We start from the raw sequence: 18,183 nt of genomic DNA on the forward strand, positions 1-18,183 counted from the left end.
CTTTCTGCTGCATTGGCTGTGTTCTTTCTGTTTTGTCTCTGTTAGTTGAAGCCATCCGTCGGCAAGTGTTATCTTAAAAGATTCATTTAAAGTTTCTGTCTGTTCAGAAATTACCTCAAGATATCCGTTTCTTTGACAGGTACACGTTCACAGGGATTTATACATTTGAATCGCTAGTGAAAATCATTGCAAGAGGTTTCTGCATAGATGGCTTTACCTTTTTACGGGATCCGTGGAACTGGTTAGATTTCAGTGTCATCATGATGGCGTAAGTTCTCTGCTTACTTTATTGGTGTTCTGGGTGATTATGTGTGTGTGGTTGTACTCTTGGGTGTGTTTGTATGACAGTTTGTAAGTGTGAGTTTGTGGGCTTAGTTGTATGAGGAATTAATGGATAACCGTGTAAGGTGGTGGTATGGACTTATGCCTATGATTCTTGCTTATGAGGGCCTCTTGTGGTTCAGGAAATGACAGCATGTATATATGGGAGGTGGTGAGCAGAGGCTTGACAGCTGGGAGAGAAAGTAGGAAGTGATTTCCCATTGACACTCCCTCATATTTTATTTTCCCCTACAGCATTGACCCGGGGTCGCACAATTATCACTAGGCGGCCTCGGTGAAGACCTCAGATTTTTTAGGTGTAAACCTTAGGCTGGAACTCAGTGTCCTGGGTATGTTATATCACATGTAATTTCATGAGGCTATCCAGATGTTGCGGAATTCAGAGCATATTTTAGAGTCAAAACATGAGCCAAGTGTATCCAATCTGGTCACTTCGTAAAGAATTACCGACCAGAGCTTCAAACTATTGTTACTAGGGAGCAGTGTAACCCCACATTGGTATGCTAGGGTAATCTGTGTTGTTTTAACAATGAAAATGTATCTCTTTGGGAAGTTTAGCTGGTGATAGAAGAGTTATAGCAGACTTTATTTTTATTTTCAGGTTGGGAAAGTACTTTGTGGTTTGGTAGGGGCTAAGTGTGTTGTCTAGATTGTGTGTGTGTTTATGTGTATGCACACAGACGTGTAAGAAATTGAGTGCATTTGTGTATGTATGGGTCTGAACATCAGATAGAAAAATGTATTTCAACTGTAAAGTGTGAATGAATGATATGCATTGAATATTTGAAACTGGAACTTTGACTTTCTGTTATATTAAGACAATTTCTAGCTTTCCAGCATTATGAATACACATTGGTGTTCATTTAAAATTTAAGTGTCCTTGCTAGGCACAGAGCTGGTGAGCACTTAACACAATATGGGCACTTAACACAGTGCCACAGTGCCACATTGGCACTTAAATGAGCACTTAACACAATATTGGCTCTGATCCCATGATCTAGATTTTTCCTGAGCCCTGTTTTTGTATGTCACGGGCTAAAACTTCATCTGTAGGCATGACTGCAAAGATATGCATACAACTCTTAGATAAGTCATTTATACAGAGATTTAGGCATATTTGCCGTTGTCAACTAGGGAGTTACTTTAATGTAGGTTTGCTTTTATGAGACTCCTGTTGCAGAAATTTGTCTCCTTTTCCTAAGAAATTGTTCATAAAACTTGGAGACATAAGCCTTTGAATACCTCCTGGCCTTCCTTTTTACTAAAAGAAAGTGAATGGACTAAGTAGTCATTCTGATTGGGATCTGCACATCACAATGCTGAGGAAGAAAGGAAGCCCTAGGAACCTTCTGGTGGTATCACTTCCTTCAAATACACTTTTGAATTCTCCTTGCCCAATTGAAAAAAAAATGTGTTCCTTAAATGTTTATATTTTGAAACTTTTCTTTTTCAAGGAAATAAATGAAATCATAGCTTGTATATAAGACCCTTTCTTACCCCCGTTCTCAAACCCTCGCCCAGTGGTACCATTACAAGTTAACTTTGGTTTGATTCTGCAGGTATATAACAGAGTTTGTAAACCTAGGCAATGTTTCAGCTCTACGCACTTTCAGGGTACTGAGGGCTTTGAAAACTATTTCGGTAATCCCAGGTAAGATGGCCCGGGGTTGGTGTTAGGTGTTGGGTTAGGGCCCTGACGTGACGTATTGTACTTTTTGTTTTGTTGTGGTTTTGTTTTTTTCCTTCGGTGTTTGTGTTTGTGTCCGTGTTTGTCATTTGTGTCTGTGCGTGACCTCCCTTACTACAGATATGTGACAGAGTTTGTGGACCTGGGCAATGTCTCAGCGCTGAGAACATTCAGGGTTCTGCGAGCTTTGAAAACTATCTCTGTAATTCCAGGTGAGAAAATTTAAACACAAGACTGACTTTGCCTCATCTCCTCTCTCTCCTCCATTCATTTTGTCCACCACATTCTGAAGCGGCATCAGCACAGCTGATATGGCCTTGCATTCCGCATGTTTGTCCTGGGAGACGTTCTCTGGAATGGCTCTTTGGTCCTTAGCAGTATCTCTGACAGTGCTTGCTAGGCATGCGGCCCCCATTCCATCCATGCTTTGAAAAAGCACGTGCTTAAGAATCACTTGGATCTTACAATATCTGAAAGAATCGTCACGGAGCTAGCTGTCTCTTTGAATATCAATCACTTGCTTCCTAGCCTCATGGAATTACAGTAATTTTAACATTCACCATCATTCCATTGCTTATGATTTCTAGGCTTCCTGTCGCATGGTTTGCTGATGGGATGTTATTCGAAGAATTGTACTTTTATTGTTACTGTGTTAATGGAATTATTTAATCACAGAAGAGACCTTACCCAGTTAACTAGTCCAGTGTTCCAGACAAATTTAAGAGCCTGAACTTTAATAATCACTGTCTATCACATTCTGTTGCTATCTGTTTCACTAGAATAAGAACCAGTAGACATCTACTACATATGTATTCAGAGACCATTCTCAAACATAAATCCCAGTGAAAGCTTATGCAGGTGCTGTTTAAAAAAAAAAAGTCAAAGGTAAGATAAGATACGTCTAAACATGCGGGCAAACAAAAAAGTACAGAAACTTCATAAGGAAAAAAAAGGAATCCGCGGGTGGTTGAGAGGTAGTTGATTGACAGTCTCTCTAAAATTTTTGCCTTTTTTTTCCTTGGTTCTGGTTGAGCTAGCTCAGTGGTTCTTAACCTTTTGAAGGTTTTGAATCCTTTTGAGAATCAGATGAAAGGTCGCAGGCACCACCCCCCAACACCAAAGCCCACCTGTGACCCCCAGGTTGAGATCCATTAATTTAATTCAAATCCTTTCTACCAGGTAATCACTATTTTTCTAAAGACCAGTCTTGAAATCTGGAAGGAAAGATATTTTAGTTAGTCTGCTAACTAAAATATTGTTGGCAGAAATGTGGCAGAAGTCAAGACTATGTTGTTGCTGGTTCGACCTTGGGTATGTTCAGGAGTTTTCAGGGAAGACTCCCGAGAGGCCAGGCTTTCCACTGCAGTTTTGTAGAAACAGGGACATGAAGAACAGAGGCATCCTATTCCTGGCATCACGTGGCTCTTCTCCTTGTGGCTGAACCAAAAATAATTCCTCTTTTCCCCTTTTCAACACGTTATCTAGATATCAGATGCAGAGAGAGGGAAGCACGGAGGTAGAATCCGAGAGAGGGAAGACTTAGAATGTAGCTTACTGAGAACCTCAGGAAGGTAAACCTCAAGTTTCTCCATTTACAGATTTGGGCTATGAAGCGGGCCAGTAAATTATGGCCCTATTAAAAATGAATTCCAGGGCTTCCCTGGTGGCGCAGTGGTTGAGAGTCTGCCTGCCGATGCAGGGGACACGGGTTCATGCCCCGGTCCGGGAAGATCCCACATGCCACGCAGCGGCTAGGCCTGTGAGCCATGGCCGCTGAGCCTGCGCGTCCAGAGCTTGTGCTCCGCAACGGGAGAGGCCACAACAGTGAGAGGCCCGCGTACCACACACACACACAAAAATTCCGGGCTTCCCTAGTGGCGCAGTGGTTGAGAGTCTGCCTGCCGATGCAGGGGACGTGGGTGCGAGCCCCGGTCCGGGAAGATCCCACATGCCGCGGAGCGGCTAGGCCCGTGAGCCACAAGCACTGAGCCTGCGCTCTAGACCCCGCAAGCCACAACTACTGAGCCCATGTGCCACAACTACTGAAGCCTGCACGCCTAGAGCCCGTGCTCCGCAATAAGAGAAGCCACCGCAATGAGAAGCCCGTGCACCGCAACAAAGAGGAGCCCCAGTTCGCCGCAACTAGAGAAAGCCCGCATGCAGCAACAAAGACCCAGTGCAGCCAAAAATAAATAAATTTATTAAATGAAAAAGAAAACGAATTCCTTGGGACTTCTCTGGTGGTCCAGTGGCTAAGACTCGGTGCTCCCAGTGCAGGGGGCCTGGGTTTGATCCCTGGTCAGGGAACTAGATCCCACATGCCACAACTAAGAATTTGCATGCCACAACTAAAAGATCCCATGTGCTGCAACTAAGACCCAGTGCAGCCAAATAAATAAATATTTTTTTAAAATGAATTCCTTTATTTTTAGCAATGGTAGCTTACTGCTTATCAACCAGAGGCTGGGTGTCAGTTGGAGTATATTCTCCTTGGCAAAAAACTATAACCCTGACTTATCAAGGTTTAGTTCCTAGCCATTTCAAATCCGTTTGACAGAAAATTCAGCTCATTCTTTAGGCAGCTTCATGAAGCTTGTTGATGGCAGCCTAACCCTTAGGCAGGCCTTGTCTTATTTTTTTTTTTTTGAGACATCTGTACCACCAAATCTTTACTTTCATTTTTCCTTTGGTCTCTTTCCTCCTCTGGCCTCTTTTAAATATGATCCCATGTTTTCTGCTCACTTCCCCCAGCGTACTCCGCAAGGCATCTGTCTCTTTATGTTCTTGTGATCTCAAAACTTCTCTTCCAGAATTAAATTGGAAAGCTGCGTTCTGCTCACTAACTAGGGCAGCAGATGCTGTCTCTGCTCCAGCTCTTAGCCTCTGTCTCTGTCTCTGCTGTATGGTTAACTTCTGACCACAGCATTTCTGCAAGATAACTCTTGACTGATGTCACGTAATTTATCCTTATTACTTTCGTTTTATAGATATATATTCATGTCTAGTTTTATATTCTGTATTACGAATATATATTTATAAGCACAGTGCCTGGCCCATAGTAGTCCTCCATAAATGATTTTAGCAGTAGCAATTATAAAGAAGAAACCTAAACCCAAAGAAAGGGTTTGTATGAAGATTTAGACACCAGCTTCACAGTTTGAAATAGATTCCTGGATTCCTATTTCTAGAAGCACCCCGCAACTGAGATGGCTTTGGGAGGCTTTGGAAAATAACTTTAAGGGGTAATAAAGCCAATAATAGATCACTATCAGTGAATGGTATAATTGATACTGGAATTAAAGTGTGACTTTTAATCCCAAGTCCTTTTGCTCCCCATTCTACGTGTAGAGGGCTATTGCCTTGTTCCTACCTGCCTGTTACCCAGGTCTCCTTCCCAGGTGGTAACACCAGTGTATGAGGCAGTAGACCTGGGCCCTCTCTTGACTGGAAATCTAAGTCATTTTGACTCCACAGTTACAGAGTTAGGCCATAGTTCCCTCTGAGTAAAGCCATTGCTTTGGGTACCAAGTTTTCTCATAGGCCACTTCAGTGGAATTGTTGCTTTCTTTTGCCTTTTCCTGCTCCTGGTTTGATGATCGGCTTTTGGTTTTTTTTAACATCTTTATTGGAGTATAATTGCTTTACAATGGTGTGTTAGTTTCTGCCTTATAACAAAGTGTATCAGTTATACATATACATATGTTCCCATATCTCTTCCCTCTTGCGTCTCCCTCCCTCCCACCCTCCCTATCCCACCCCTCTAGGTGGTCACAAAGCACCGAGCTGATCTCCCTGTGCTATGCGGCCGAAGCTGCCAAAAACAGGAGTGAGAGCAGCCACAGAACTGATGTGGGACCTGCAAGTTCTCACAGAGCTCTTTATGAGAGTTTTCCCTTTCCTAGAGCACTCACCCTGCTCACCTGGCTGATGCCGTCCTCCCTCTTAGCATCTTTGGTATTGATAGATACTCTGAATGTGTCAGGGCAGTCAGGACTCCCTGAAGATTGGAGAGTACAGTGCACCAGTTAGCTCCAGCCTTTTATACAAGAGATACTTTGATTTAGAGCCTTCTTGTGGCTTAGAAAAGACTGAACTCACATCCTGACCCTTTTTATTTGCCAACTCAAGACCTGGATACCTATCATTCATGGTTTCCCTTCTGCTTCGGAGAACTCAACTTGAAGAACAGTGCCATGCAAACTGTGCTAAAAGGGTCAGTTATAGGAAAAGACCCTTTGAATATTTTCTTTGGTCTGGAACTTGCTGGATTCAACTTGACATTGAAGTATTCTGTGGAGAATGTCGTATACCTTAAAACTTTGTTTTCACTTTGTGTTTATCTGGGTACAAAAATGAACTTCTAAGTGACTTTGTCAGAATTTTCATCTCCTGCATGCTTTGGCCATGAGCCACGGGACTAACATGCCCCCAAGATAGGGTGGACATCTCAAAGAAGGTGTCTCAGGGTTTTCTTAGAGTGTAGCACTTAATGGTGTAAATAAAACTGGTTGGGAGGGCCTCGCTGCCAGTCCCTTTTCATTTCCATCATCATTTAAATGGCTCCCCAAAGCACTACTTCTGTTGGTCATTTTGCTCTCTTTCGAGCTGCAATTTCTTGATTATTTTTCTCTTGGATTTGTTATTTCTCTGCTTTCATTTTTGTTACCGTCTCTCTCTCTTTACCTGTGGTATCAGATAAGAAGCAGGGAAAATGAGAGGCCCTTCTCCGTCCCCCCCCAGTATTCACGAAGAAGGTGTTTTCTTTAAATGTGCCCGTTATGAATGTGGCAATCTCTGCTGCGCTGTGAAGGGGGATAGAAAGTGTGTTAAGACTCTATTCAGTCATTGTTTCTTTTAAAATATTCTAGTGATTAATCCAGTTGCTTTTGTGTTTCTCCTTTTTCCACACTGTTTCTCAGGAAAGACAGCTGAAGTTTACCACAGTGGTCCTGATGGGAGCAACACTGAGAACTCCCAGCGCCCCCTCCCAGCCCCACCTCTGAGAGCTCGTTTAGTTGTGGTCAGGCTTACTCAAGACGAATCTAGTCTTGAGTAAATAAATCAAGGGGCCCCCAGGTCTCTCCCACATTACTCTTGATCTGAAGAACCTGCAAGAACTGTCACTGTGAGGACTGAATCTGCAGCAGGGAAGGTGACCTGGCATGACTGTACCCCAGGACTTGTCTGGACCGAGCCAGACTGTGGGACCGGGGAGTTGTTCTTCTCCCTGTTGCGAGAGCTGCTTGTTACTGCCGTTGAGCCCTGTTCTGATGTTCATTTTGTAGGAGGGGTGGCTCGTGTTGCTTCAAACCAGTTAGATTTCTCAACCTGAACCACGAACTAGGAAAGATAAATGGACTTTATTTATAATCTGGCACCAGCATGGTGGACGATCTTGATCCCAGCATGCATGGCTGGTTTCTCTGGACTTAGCACATAAGCAGGCTTTGTTCATTTGTTTAAGGGATTGCTGGGCCTTGGGAAAGGTGACAGGAGGTTCAGAGGCGCCTTTGGACATAGAGCGGAGTGAAATTCTGTGACAGCGGCTGCACCTGCTTCTCAAAATTTCTTAAGTGTCCGACTTCCTGTCTGGTAGCTGACCTTTCTGTACATCGGGTCCAGCTGTCTTTCCTTGTTCTGTAGTAAGTCTATTAACTACTTCTGCTCAGACACGTCCCAGTGCTGGTGAACGTTCGCCTCTTCTTCTCGCTGTCCAGTTTGCCGCCACGTGGCTTCCGTGTCACACTCTGTTGTGTAGGAGTCACATGAAGGAGCTCACTGCTCTGTTTCGGATTATTAGTTTTCTTGCGTATTCTGGTATGTGGTGTTATGAACTGGTTGAGTTTATGCTCACAACCAGAACAGTCTCCATTCTTGCACGCCTCGGGTCAGAAATTCTACCAGCGACTTCTTACTTTTTTTGACCCGTGTTGCTTGTTGCTGGGGGAGCACTTTTGCTTGGCTGTGTTTACTAGTATGTGGCAGCCACTGCTGGCAAGACTATGAAGGTTGAGCTTAAGAAAAGCATTGATGGGACTTCCTTGGTGGTGCAGTGGTTGAGGGTCCGCCTGCCGATGCACGGGACGCGGGTTCGTGCCCCGGTACGGGAGGATCCCACATGCCGCGGAGCGGCTGGGCCCGTGAGCCATGGCCGCTGAGCCTGCACGCCCGGAGCCTGTGCTCCGCAACGGGAGAGGCCACAACAGTGAGAGGCCCGTGTACCGCAAAAGAAAAAGAAAAGCATTGATGGCGTCATTTCCATAAATTGGCGTCAGTGTCTGCAGATATGGTCATTTGCAATTATCAACACTGACGGAAGGAAGAAGAGTCTTGGCTGAGGCCTGGGTATAATCCAGTAACCATTTAATATTGCTGAGTAATTGTGTGCCTAGCTTCACTTACAGATACGAAGTTACGTCACCTTTCTTCTTCCTGTGCCTTCCTCTAATTTTCTCCTAACAATCTGGATGAGAATCTTAGAGAGTAAACTTTTTGGTTGGCCATAGTGTTATTTAGTGATCATTTTTGCTTAATTAAGTTTTGTTCCTTTGAGACCCTGTGAAGTATAAGCGGCTGAATACCATTTCCAACTTAAATCTCTACTTTAACCTTCTTGAAAGCTGAAAGAACTCCACAGAGGAGTTGATCTAAGCCTCAGACTTCAAAGGAAAACACTTGAAAATTTTTTTTTGGCTTTCTGGACTCATGTGTACAGATTTCTTCAGCAGTGGCATCTGGTTTATGGAGAAGAGATGTTGAACCAACCGATTGTGAGTGTTCACGTCAATCCCCAGAAAAGTGAGGAGTTCCATGTAGGGTTGGTGTATTATTTGAGCATCTCTGGTTGCAAGTAAAAAGATACAGGAGTACTTCAAGGAAACTAAGGGCTGGAATGCTTTGGGGCTTCTGGAAGCCAGTGAAAGCAGAATGCAGAGCCAGAAGGCCCCAGACACCAGGGAGTACCTTGTCTTCATCTTTCTCTTCTCCATGCTCCTATTTCCTTTTTCTGTCCCTTAGAATGCTGTCTTGACTTCACAGACATATCCTAATATAATGATAGAATATGACTACCATTTAGCTTCCAGATTTATACATTATCATTCCCACCACATGAAAAGGCTACTGGACTGTCTCTTGTCCCATTCTATATTCCTGGAGGACAGGATCTAGATTTAGGTCAGGTGTGCATCCTGACATCTAACTACTAAGAGAAGGTTACTTCCTACAAACAAGGCTGCTGGGAGCCCACCCTTATGGAACAGAAGATAGTTTGAGCTCATAGCCTGGAATTTCCTGTTGTATGGGCTTGGAACTGTCCAAAGAGTTCCCAGCCCAGGAAAATCAGATTAGACTTATGCTAAAATTGTATGTTTTTAAAAATTAATTAATGTCACAAATACATTGGTTTGACTATTTTGAAGTTTTATCCTCTTGTTACTAATACAAATGACAGCTTACAGCTCATTTCTCAATTCATTAAAATAGAAGTAGAAAGGGCCTTGAACTATCATCCAGTATTCAGACAGGTGATTGTCTGAACCATTCAGGAGAGATGGCTATATAAGCTCTTCATAAAGAAGTTCAGGAAAATAAACTTTACAGCCATTCTTCAGTGACCTATTCAACTACTCTTTTTTTTTTAATTTATTTTTTGTTGACATATAGTTGAATTACAATGTTGTGTTAATTACTGCTGTACAGAAAAGTGACTCAGTTATACATAATACATACATTCTTTTTCATATTCTTTTCCATTATGGTTTATCAACTACTCTTTTTTAAAAATCACTCTTTGACTTTGAAAGCAGAACTTTCAAAGTTCACTCTTGACTTTGAAGCAGAATTTTAGGAGCCTAGAATTGACTTATCGGCCCAACATACACCTGCCTCAACCCAGCCAAATACAGTGAAGGACTTTTCTATTCCTTAGCAACTTATTGAAATGAGTTCCAGAACACTGGAACAATTTTTACTTCTTTATAGCTGCCTTTTATTCTATACGACCAATACCTTCTTACCTAGCTGTGAGATTATGATACAATTTTCCAGGACTTAGGAATAAAAGATTGAAACTTCAGCTACTTAATCACGAACAAGTAAATATCTCTGCCCTATTTTTAAAGACTTTTAGAGGGACCTCCCTGGCGGTCCAGTGGTTAAGACTCTGCGCTTCCACTGCAGGGGGCACGTGTTTGATCCCTGGTCGGGGAACTAAGATCCCACGTGCCACAAGGCACAGGTAAAAAGATTTAAAAAAGAAAAAAAAAACGAAACACTTCTAGAGACGATTCTTCAGCTTCTCCTCCACTGCCCACTGCCGGTGCTCCTGTGTTTATCCATGTTCTGTGTATGAGAAAATGAGACCGGGAGGTGACCTTAAGTTTGTTCTGAAACACAGTGGGTCATAAATAGTGGCTGAGCCAGGATCAGAATTCCCGCTTTCTGATTCCTGCCTTGTGCTCTTTCTGAACAGCCCTGTGAGGAGACAAGGAATCAGGCCAGAAATGCCTTATCCCTGGAGCCCAGGCAAGCTCTTCCTGATCCCTTTGGTGGCCACAGTGTCCATGGAAGGCCCGCTCTGTGAGCAAACATAAGCCTTTGCACACTGCCACGTCTCTACAGTCTAACTCTTGGCTCTTTTTTCTTTAATTTCCCTTACATCCCTTTCAGGATATCTGTATGAAAGAAAGCTTCTTACTCATTTACTCTTTCAATAAAGAATTTAAAAACATATTAAGTGTCTGCTTTGTGCCAGGGCTTGTGCTAGGCACGGCATCCATTACCACCATTGGACTCAACTTTGAAAATTCTAGGTAGTCACTTGCAAAATACAGCAAAAGAAGAGGCACGTCCACACCACCCATTAGATCACCATCGTACGAGGTTAGCCATGCAGTGTCATTATCCCATTATCCTGTCTCTTTGAGGAGGGCAACATATGTATAATAGTGATAGCCAACAGGTAGTAAGTACCGGGCACTGTACTTGGTATTTAACATTCATTATCTTATTTAAACCTCACAGCAACCCAGCGAGGTTGATATTTTAAATACCTTTTACAATTGAGTAAACTAAGGTTCAGACAAAAATGGTTAACATTTGATTCATTTATTGTGTGCCAGGTGCTGTGTTAAGTGTTTGTATGAGTCATGCTTAATCCTCGCAACAGCCCTATGATATTCTACTATAATCATCCCCATTTTAAAGATGAAAACACTGAGGTCCAAGGAGGTTAGGTTTATTGCTCAGGCCATGTAAGTAAGTTGTATAACTTGATTAGTAATTATCTACCCAGACTCAGGATTAGAATTGGGATTAGGGTTAGGATCAGAGCCAGGGTTAGGATTTCTGTAGAATTTCAGTGTGATAGTCTTGTCTTCAGAAGTAGATTAGGGGGCTTCCCTGGTGGCGCAGTGGTTGGGAGTCCTCCTGCCGATGCAGGGGATGCAGGTTCGTGCCCCGGTCCGGGAAAATCCCACATGCCGCGGAGCGGCTGGGCCCGTGAGCCATGGCCGCTGAGCCTGCGTGTCTGGAGCCTGTGCTCCACAACGGGAGAGGCCACAGCGGTGAGAGGCCTGCGTACCGCAAAAACAAAACAAAACAAAACAGAAAAGAAGTAGATTAGGGATAAGATCCCTCTTGAGGCCTGTGTGTCAAGGCTCTGTGTCTGCCTGCTGTCCGTCCTGGTGTTCTGGCACCCCGGGAGTGCTCAGTGCATTCTTGGCCATGTCTTATGGTTTATGGTTAGCTGATGTGTGAGCATGCCCAGGAGAACCACATGTAGACTCAGTCTTGATCCAAACATCACGAGCCCACAACCATACTTTTCTTTGCCTCCTATCACCGATCTCTCCCTGTGCAGTTAAGAAATCTGCCTGCAGATTCAAATTTGAACCGGTGGCTTGCATTTAAACTGCCAATTCAAGTGGGTTATATGTTTTTTTAAACTTTTTCAAGTTTTTAATCTAGGACAGAAAAAAGGTATAGTATATGTGATGCAGAGAAGGTATATTTTTTAGTGGAAATACAAACCACAAATACTAGATTGATACTGATTAACCTTTTCAATACATTGGCATTTCCAGAGCTCTTGGGAAAATATTATTGTACCTTCTCACCTATTATTGGCTTTTAAACTTACCTGTAGTTCTCTTTCCAAACTGGAAGCCTCCTCAATTCCTGATTTTCTATTTGTTTATTCAGCTAATATTTACTGAGTACCTTGTGGGCTAAGCCATGCAGATACACCTGTGAACAAGGCAGACATAATTAACTATAACCATGATAAATGCTACAGAGGAAGTAAAAGGTGCTATTAAAATAGTAATAGTAGGGGAGGGAGAAGAGTCGTAAAGTCAGGGAAGGCTTTCTGGGGGAATTGCTCTTTAAGCGAGAGTGGAGGATGAATAGGAAACAGGCAGGAGGGACAAGAGAAGGGAAGGAAGCGTTCCAGGCAGAGGGAACAGCATGTGTGGCGACACTGAGGCAAGTAAGACCTTGACTCATCTGAGTCGCTGAGAAGCAGTCAGAGACAGGGAAGTGCTTCCAGGAAGAAAAGAGCCACATGCTGGAGAAGGGACTTTCTTTTTCAAAAAAATATTGACCTAAAAATTGATGCCCCTGGAAGAATTGACAATACCGCCGCCCCACTGTTATTCCCATGGTGTAAATGGTGAAGTGGCCGTGCTTCGTGGGCGGCCCTGTGGGGCAGACTAAGAGCCGTGGCGGAGCGGGGAGGCTGGGGGAGGTGGGGAGGGCTGTGGGATGACTCTGACTCTGGGGGTTCTCTCCCCTCAGGCCTGAAGACTATCGTGGGCGCCCTGATTCAGTCCGTGAAGAAGCTGTCGGATGTGATGATCCTGACAGTGTTCTGCCTGAGTGTCTTTGCCTTGATCGGACTGCAGCTCTTCATGGGAAACCTGCGAAACAAGTGTGTGGTGTGGCCCATAAACTTCAACGAGAGCTATCTTGAAAATGGCACCAAGGGCTTTGACTGGGACGAGTACATCAACAATAAAAGTAGGTGGCCCCGTCTCTGCGAGTGGGCAAGAAAAAGCCTTCCAGAAAGGAAGGCCAGGACTGCTGGAACGAGCCTTGGGAACTTACTCCTTTCCCGTGAGGTCGGATGATATTCAGAAGCTCTCAGATATCAGCCCCCTCTCCCTCTCTCTCTTTTCTCTCCCTTTAAAAGCAAAAATGAAACTTTAGATCTTTTTCACATGTACCCCTAAACTTTTGCTTTGAAAATCAGGCTTAGAAACTTGATAAAAATCCTCTTTTCCCTGAGATATGTAAACCTTTAGTTTATAGGGTATATACCTAGTAAGGTTTCTGAATACTACTTAGACCTTAGGAATCAATCTGGTCTTAGGGAGTCGAGTAATCTCTAAGTAATCATTTGATCCTATTACAGTTAAGGAGTTTTAACAGGTTCATTTCAGGAACCAAGGCACTTGGGTCTTACCCTTAGGAATATTTGGTATAGTAGTACTTCTGTAAAACAATGGGGGAAAGTTAGCGGTCTCACTGTTAGTCACTCCTGAGGAATAAAGGCAGTTAGTATCTACAAGAAAGTGTTGCAAAGGGGATTTCAGGGACACGAAAGGCAAGCGTGCCTTCTGAGTTAAAGTGGGGCATGGTAACTAGCGATCAGTTTATCTTTGGTAGAGAGAAGTTATAAGGATAGAAGAGTAGAGTGGTGTAAAAACCCTTTGATTCAAGTGCTAGAACGTGGCATACAGATCTGAAGTACGAGTAGAAGTCAGGTGTCCGTGAAAAGAACACTGCACTAAAGGCTACACAGCAGCACTTTTCACTGTTAAATATATATAGGAAAATAGTTAATGGGAAAGAATTCTTATCAGGTTTCACTGCTGTCAGGAAAGATTTATATGAGCTAAAATCAGTAACTGTTTATTCTCTCATTCACTGAAATCTGCCTTATTCATTTCCTGCCTCTTCAAACTTTTCTAGCAAATTTTTACACAGTTCCTGGCATGCTGGAACCTTTGCTCTGTGGGAACAGTTCTGATGCTGGGTAAGTAGCTCACCTAATTTTATTCTCCTCCCTTAAAATAATTTGTCAGACAAAAATGGACAATATGTTCTCTTTCTTTGTGCTCATATAGTGGATCCTTAGTGGGCCCGACGTATTGGGTGACTCAGATTTTCTTTCTGTCTTATATTGGTCCGTCCAAAGTTGACATTTCACTAGTAGGTGAAGGTGTCCATAGTCTCAAGCCAAAATTAAAGATGTAAAAGGCTAAAGACAGAATCTATAACATCAGATATCTTGCCTGTCTCTTGAAGACTCTCCTCATTCTATCCTAACACAGTTAATAAAATATCGAATAAGGACACCGTCTTCATGATAGGTTAGCACCCAAGGTTGACCCAGAATATGCCAGGCCTGACAACATGGGGGAGGGGAAAGAGTTGCAACGTAATATCTTTTCCCCTTTTTATACTGTGGCAAAATGCACGTAACATAAAATTTGGTCTCTTAACCATTTCTACATGTACAGTTCAGTGGTATTAAGTATGCTGATGTTGTTACGCGGCCGTCTCCACCATGCATCTCCAGAACTCGTCATCTTCCTACAGTGAAACTCTGTACCCAGTAACTCCCCATTCTCCCCTCCCCTCAGCCCCTGGTGACCACCATTCTACTTTCTGTCTCTATGATTTTCACCAGTCTAAGTACCTTACTTAAGTAGAATCATACAGTAATTGTCTTTCTGCAACTGGCTTATTTCACTTAGCATAATGTCCTCAGGGTTCATCTATGTTATAGTATATGTCAGAATTTCCTTCCTTTTTAAGGCTGAATAATATTCCATTGTATGTATATATCACGTTTTGTTTATCCATTCATCTGTCAGTAGACACTTGGGTTGTTTCCACATTTTAGCTCTTGTGAATAATGCTGCTATGAACATGAGTGTACAGCAACAAAGTTTAGTCCTGATTCTGCTACTTCTAGACTTTTGGCAAGCCATTTGACTTATGTGAGCCTCAGTTTCTTCATCTAAAAACGGATTTAATCATGTTCTCACTTTCTCAAAGGGTTATGTAAGGATCCAATTACATAACATATGTGAAAGTGCTTTGTAAACAGAGGACTATATAAATGTAGGGTGTAGTGTCATTATTTAGAGTATATTGGTAAATACAGGAGTTGGTGTTTTAAGATGACATGACGACTAGAAGTTCATTTAATTTCTGTATTGAAGTAGATACTAGAAATTACACTGAAATAAATATCAGGCGAGTCTTAAAGCAGAAGAACTGTTATAATCAAGGTCACTGAAATCCCCAGTATGACATGGTTGTCACAATGGGTGTTAAGAGAATCGAGATGATTAAGAGGAACTTCTTAGCCATTTGTCATTTCGGATAGCAGCTAAGTTAAATTGGGTTGAATTGCACATTGATATGAATCTAGGACAGTGATTCTCAAATTTTGGCATGCATAAGAATCATCTGACACGCCCCTTAAAAATACAGATTCCTGGATCCCATATCCAGAGCTTTTATTCCTAGGTCTTGGGTAGGTCATGGGAATCAACATTTTTCAGGTGAATCTGATCCTTGACTGTCCCCATGACATCATTTTTTGAAAAATTGACCTTGCTACTTTGTTTCTTTCCTCTTTTTCTTTTTTTTAATTCCTGTTTGTTGGCCTGTAATAAATAACCATCTATATATTTATTACCTCCAAGGTCATAGAGATGCCTTACAGCTGATGACTGGGTAGGATTACATTGAAAAGCCGTTTGTTTCCCTTTCTTTCCTCAGGCAATGCCCAGAGGGATACCAGTGTATGAAAGCAGGAAGGAACCCCAACTATGGTTACACAAGCTTTGACACTTTTAGCTGGGCCTTCTTGGCATTGTTTCGCCTTATGACCCAGGACTACTGGGAGAACTTGTATCAATTAGTAAGTAATACCTCTTTTTCGAGTGCTACCTCTTTTTCTTTGGTGATAGAATTTGCATGAGGCTATGTGGGGTTGGGGACATTCTGTGTGAGAGACCTTTGGTGAAGACGTTACATAGGATCTTAGGATGGTATTTCTCAGAGTCAGCTGGTTTACAAAAGTAAGTGAATTCTCCCAGCTCTTGGCCTGGTCCTTTAATGCTCATCATGGGTAGCTGTAGAGGTTCACAGACTTGAGAGCCTCTCGCCTGGCCTGGGAATCTGCATTCTCTGCCTGCTTCCTATCATTTCACCAGAGCATCTTCAGTATTTCGCCTTTTGGATTTTTGGGCTTAGGGCATCTTTTTAATAACTATTAAACACATTGTACAAGGCACTATGCTAGACATTATAAAGATGAGATCTTATCCACAGGGATCTTGGATAAGATCTTGTCCATGTTTTGAAATTTGTAACACATTTGTATTTGTTCCAGAATGTTGTGACAGATTTTTTTTAAAAGGTCACGACTATTCTGTTGGGCCGCTTTGGTGACTCTGGGCAAGTCGTTTAATTTTGCTGGTTGTGGTGGAGAAGTTAGTCTAGGTGACTGCTAAGGGTCTTCCAGTTTAGAGATTCTCTGATGAGCCATTGTTTTCCATTTGACTCTAGCATTTGGTAATGCAGATTAGTTTGAGGATAAGAAATGTGTTCTCCTCAGGCATGAAGGAAGCTCTTTAAGGGAAGTTTCTTATTCGTATCTCCTAGAACTCTTCCTTTCTGTTGTACAACCTAGTATTCCCTCAGGATTGAATCTTTCCCATGAAATATTTGTGACTTATGCTAAGTTTCAATTTGTGGTTGAGAAGAACAAAAATGCAAACTAAGTAATAGTGGGTCCCATGTACATAACCGAAAACACAATTGTTCTTTGATGTCTATGTGCTTGCTCAAGGAATACTCAGTATTCCTTGAGTAGTCCCCAGGGAGTACTCTTGGGATCCTCCTTCCTGTTTTCTTTTCCCTCCACTATCCTTTATGTCATACCCCTCTTTAAAAACTCATCCTACGGGGCTTCCCTGGTGGCGCAGTGGTTGAGAGTCCGCCTGCCGATGCAGGGGATGCGGGTTCGTGCCCCGGTCCGGGAAGATCCCACATGCTGTGGAGCGGCTGGGCCCGTGAGCCATGGCTGCTGAGCCTGCGCGTCCGGAGCTTGTGCTCCGCAACGGGAGAGGCCTCAACAGTGAGAGGCCCGCGTACCACGCACACACACAAAAAACTCATCCTATTGCAACAGGCTAAGGAAGGATGTCCCTCAAGATAGGGACTTCCTATGACTTGGACCTGATCCCAGAGATGGAATTTGTCTGTTAATGCTCTTTGAGGACCAGTAGATAAATGAGCTGAGGTCTTGTATTCATTTCTTCAGACTTGTTTTAGAACGAGCTGACAAAGTCAAATGTAATTCTTAGCCCAGAGCGATTTTTCCTTTAAAAAAAAATTAAGCATTTTTCTACAAAAGGAGTATATTAAGAGTATTTGGAAGTGGAAGAGGACTTTTTTGTCATAATGAATGGGACGTACTACCAACATTTACTGTGAGTTGAGGGTAGGGGAGGCCATTTGGCCATTGGGGATGCTAAGTGTTCTGCAGTGTGAAGAAGTACCACACAGTGAAGTACTGTCCTGTTCAAAATGTAGTAGTGGGGGCTCCCCTGGTGGCGCAGTGGTTGAGAGTCCGCCTGCCGATGCAGGGGACACGGGTTCGTGCCCCGGTCTGGGAAGATCCCACATGCTGCAAAAAAAAAAAAAAAAAAAAGTGTAAAAATTCAGTAGTGCCCCTGCAGAGGAACACCAGCCCATGAGTTGTTTTCAGCCTGATTCGTTTGATGCAAGCAACTCAGAAAGTGGTCTTTGTCTTTACAGACCTTAAGAGCAGCTGGGAAAACGTACATGATCTTCTTCGTCTTGGTCATCTTTGTGGGTTCTTTCTATCTGGTGAACTTGATCTTGGCTGTGGTGGCCATGGCTTATGAAGAACAGAATCAGGCAACACTGGAGGAAGCAGAGCAGAAAGAGGCTGAATTCAAAGCAATGTTGGAGCAACTTAAGAAGCAACAGGAAGAGGCACAGGTTGGTGACCAATTCTTTGCTACGGTCTTTCCTGCCATATCATGGTGACTAAGGCCCCACCTGATTGCCATTCCAATTGATCTTTTTAGGCATCAGTCACTGTC

The 18,183-nt window shown here is 43.0% G+C and overlaps 1 protein-coding gene across 9 annotated transcripts in view; it reads left to right on the forward strand.

Annotated features, from left to right (window-relative positions):
• SCN8A (sodium voltage-gated channel alpha subunit 8) overlaps positions 1–18,183 on the forward strand; it is a 177,812-nt gene that overhangs the window by 87,726 nt on the left and 71,903 nt on the right. For 6 of the 9 annotated variants that reach the window (XM_067696586.1, XM_067696584.1, XM_067696582.1 and 3 more), the window contains exons 5-10: positions 140–268; positions 2,150–2,241; positions 12,827–13,048; positions 14,003–14,066; positions 15,827–15,968; positions 17,873–18,079. In XM_067696586.1, the coding sequence (XP_067552687.1) occupies positions 140–268; positions 2,150–2,241; positions 12,827–13,048; positions 14,003–14,066; positions 15,827–15,968; positions 17,873–18,079 (856 nt within the window). Of the gene's footprint in view, positions 1–139; positions 269–1,901; positions 1,994–2,149; positions 2,242–12,826; positions 13,049–14,002; positions 14,067–15,826; positions 15,969–17,872; positions 18,080–18,183 lie in introns of all 9 variants that reach the window. The other 3 variants (XM_067696587.1, XM_067696591.1, XM_067696589.1) reach the window with 1 other exon arrangement.

This window comes from Pseudorca crassidens, chromosome 11 (assembly GCF_039906515.1).
Source record: "Pseudorca crassidens isolate mPseCra1 chromosome 11, mPseCra1.hap1, whole genome shotgun sequence".
NCBI classification, from domain to species: Eukaryota; Metazoa; Chordata; class Mammalia; order Artiodactyla; family Delphinidae; genus Pseudorca; species Pseudorca crassidens.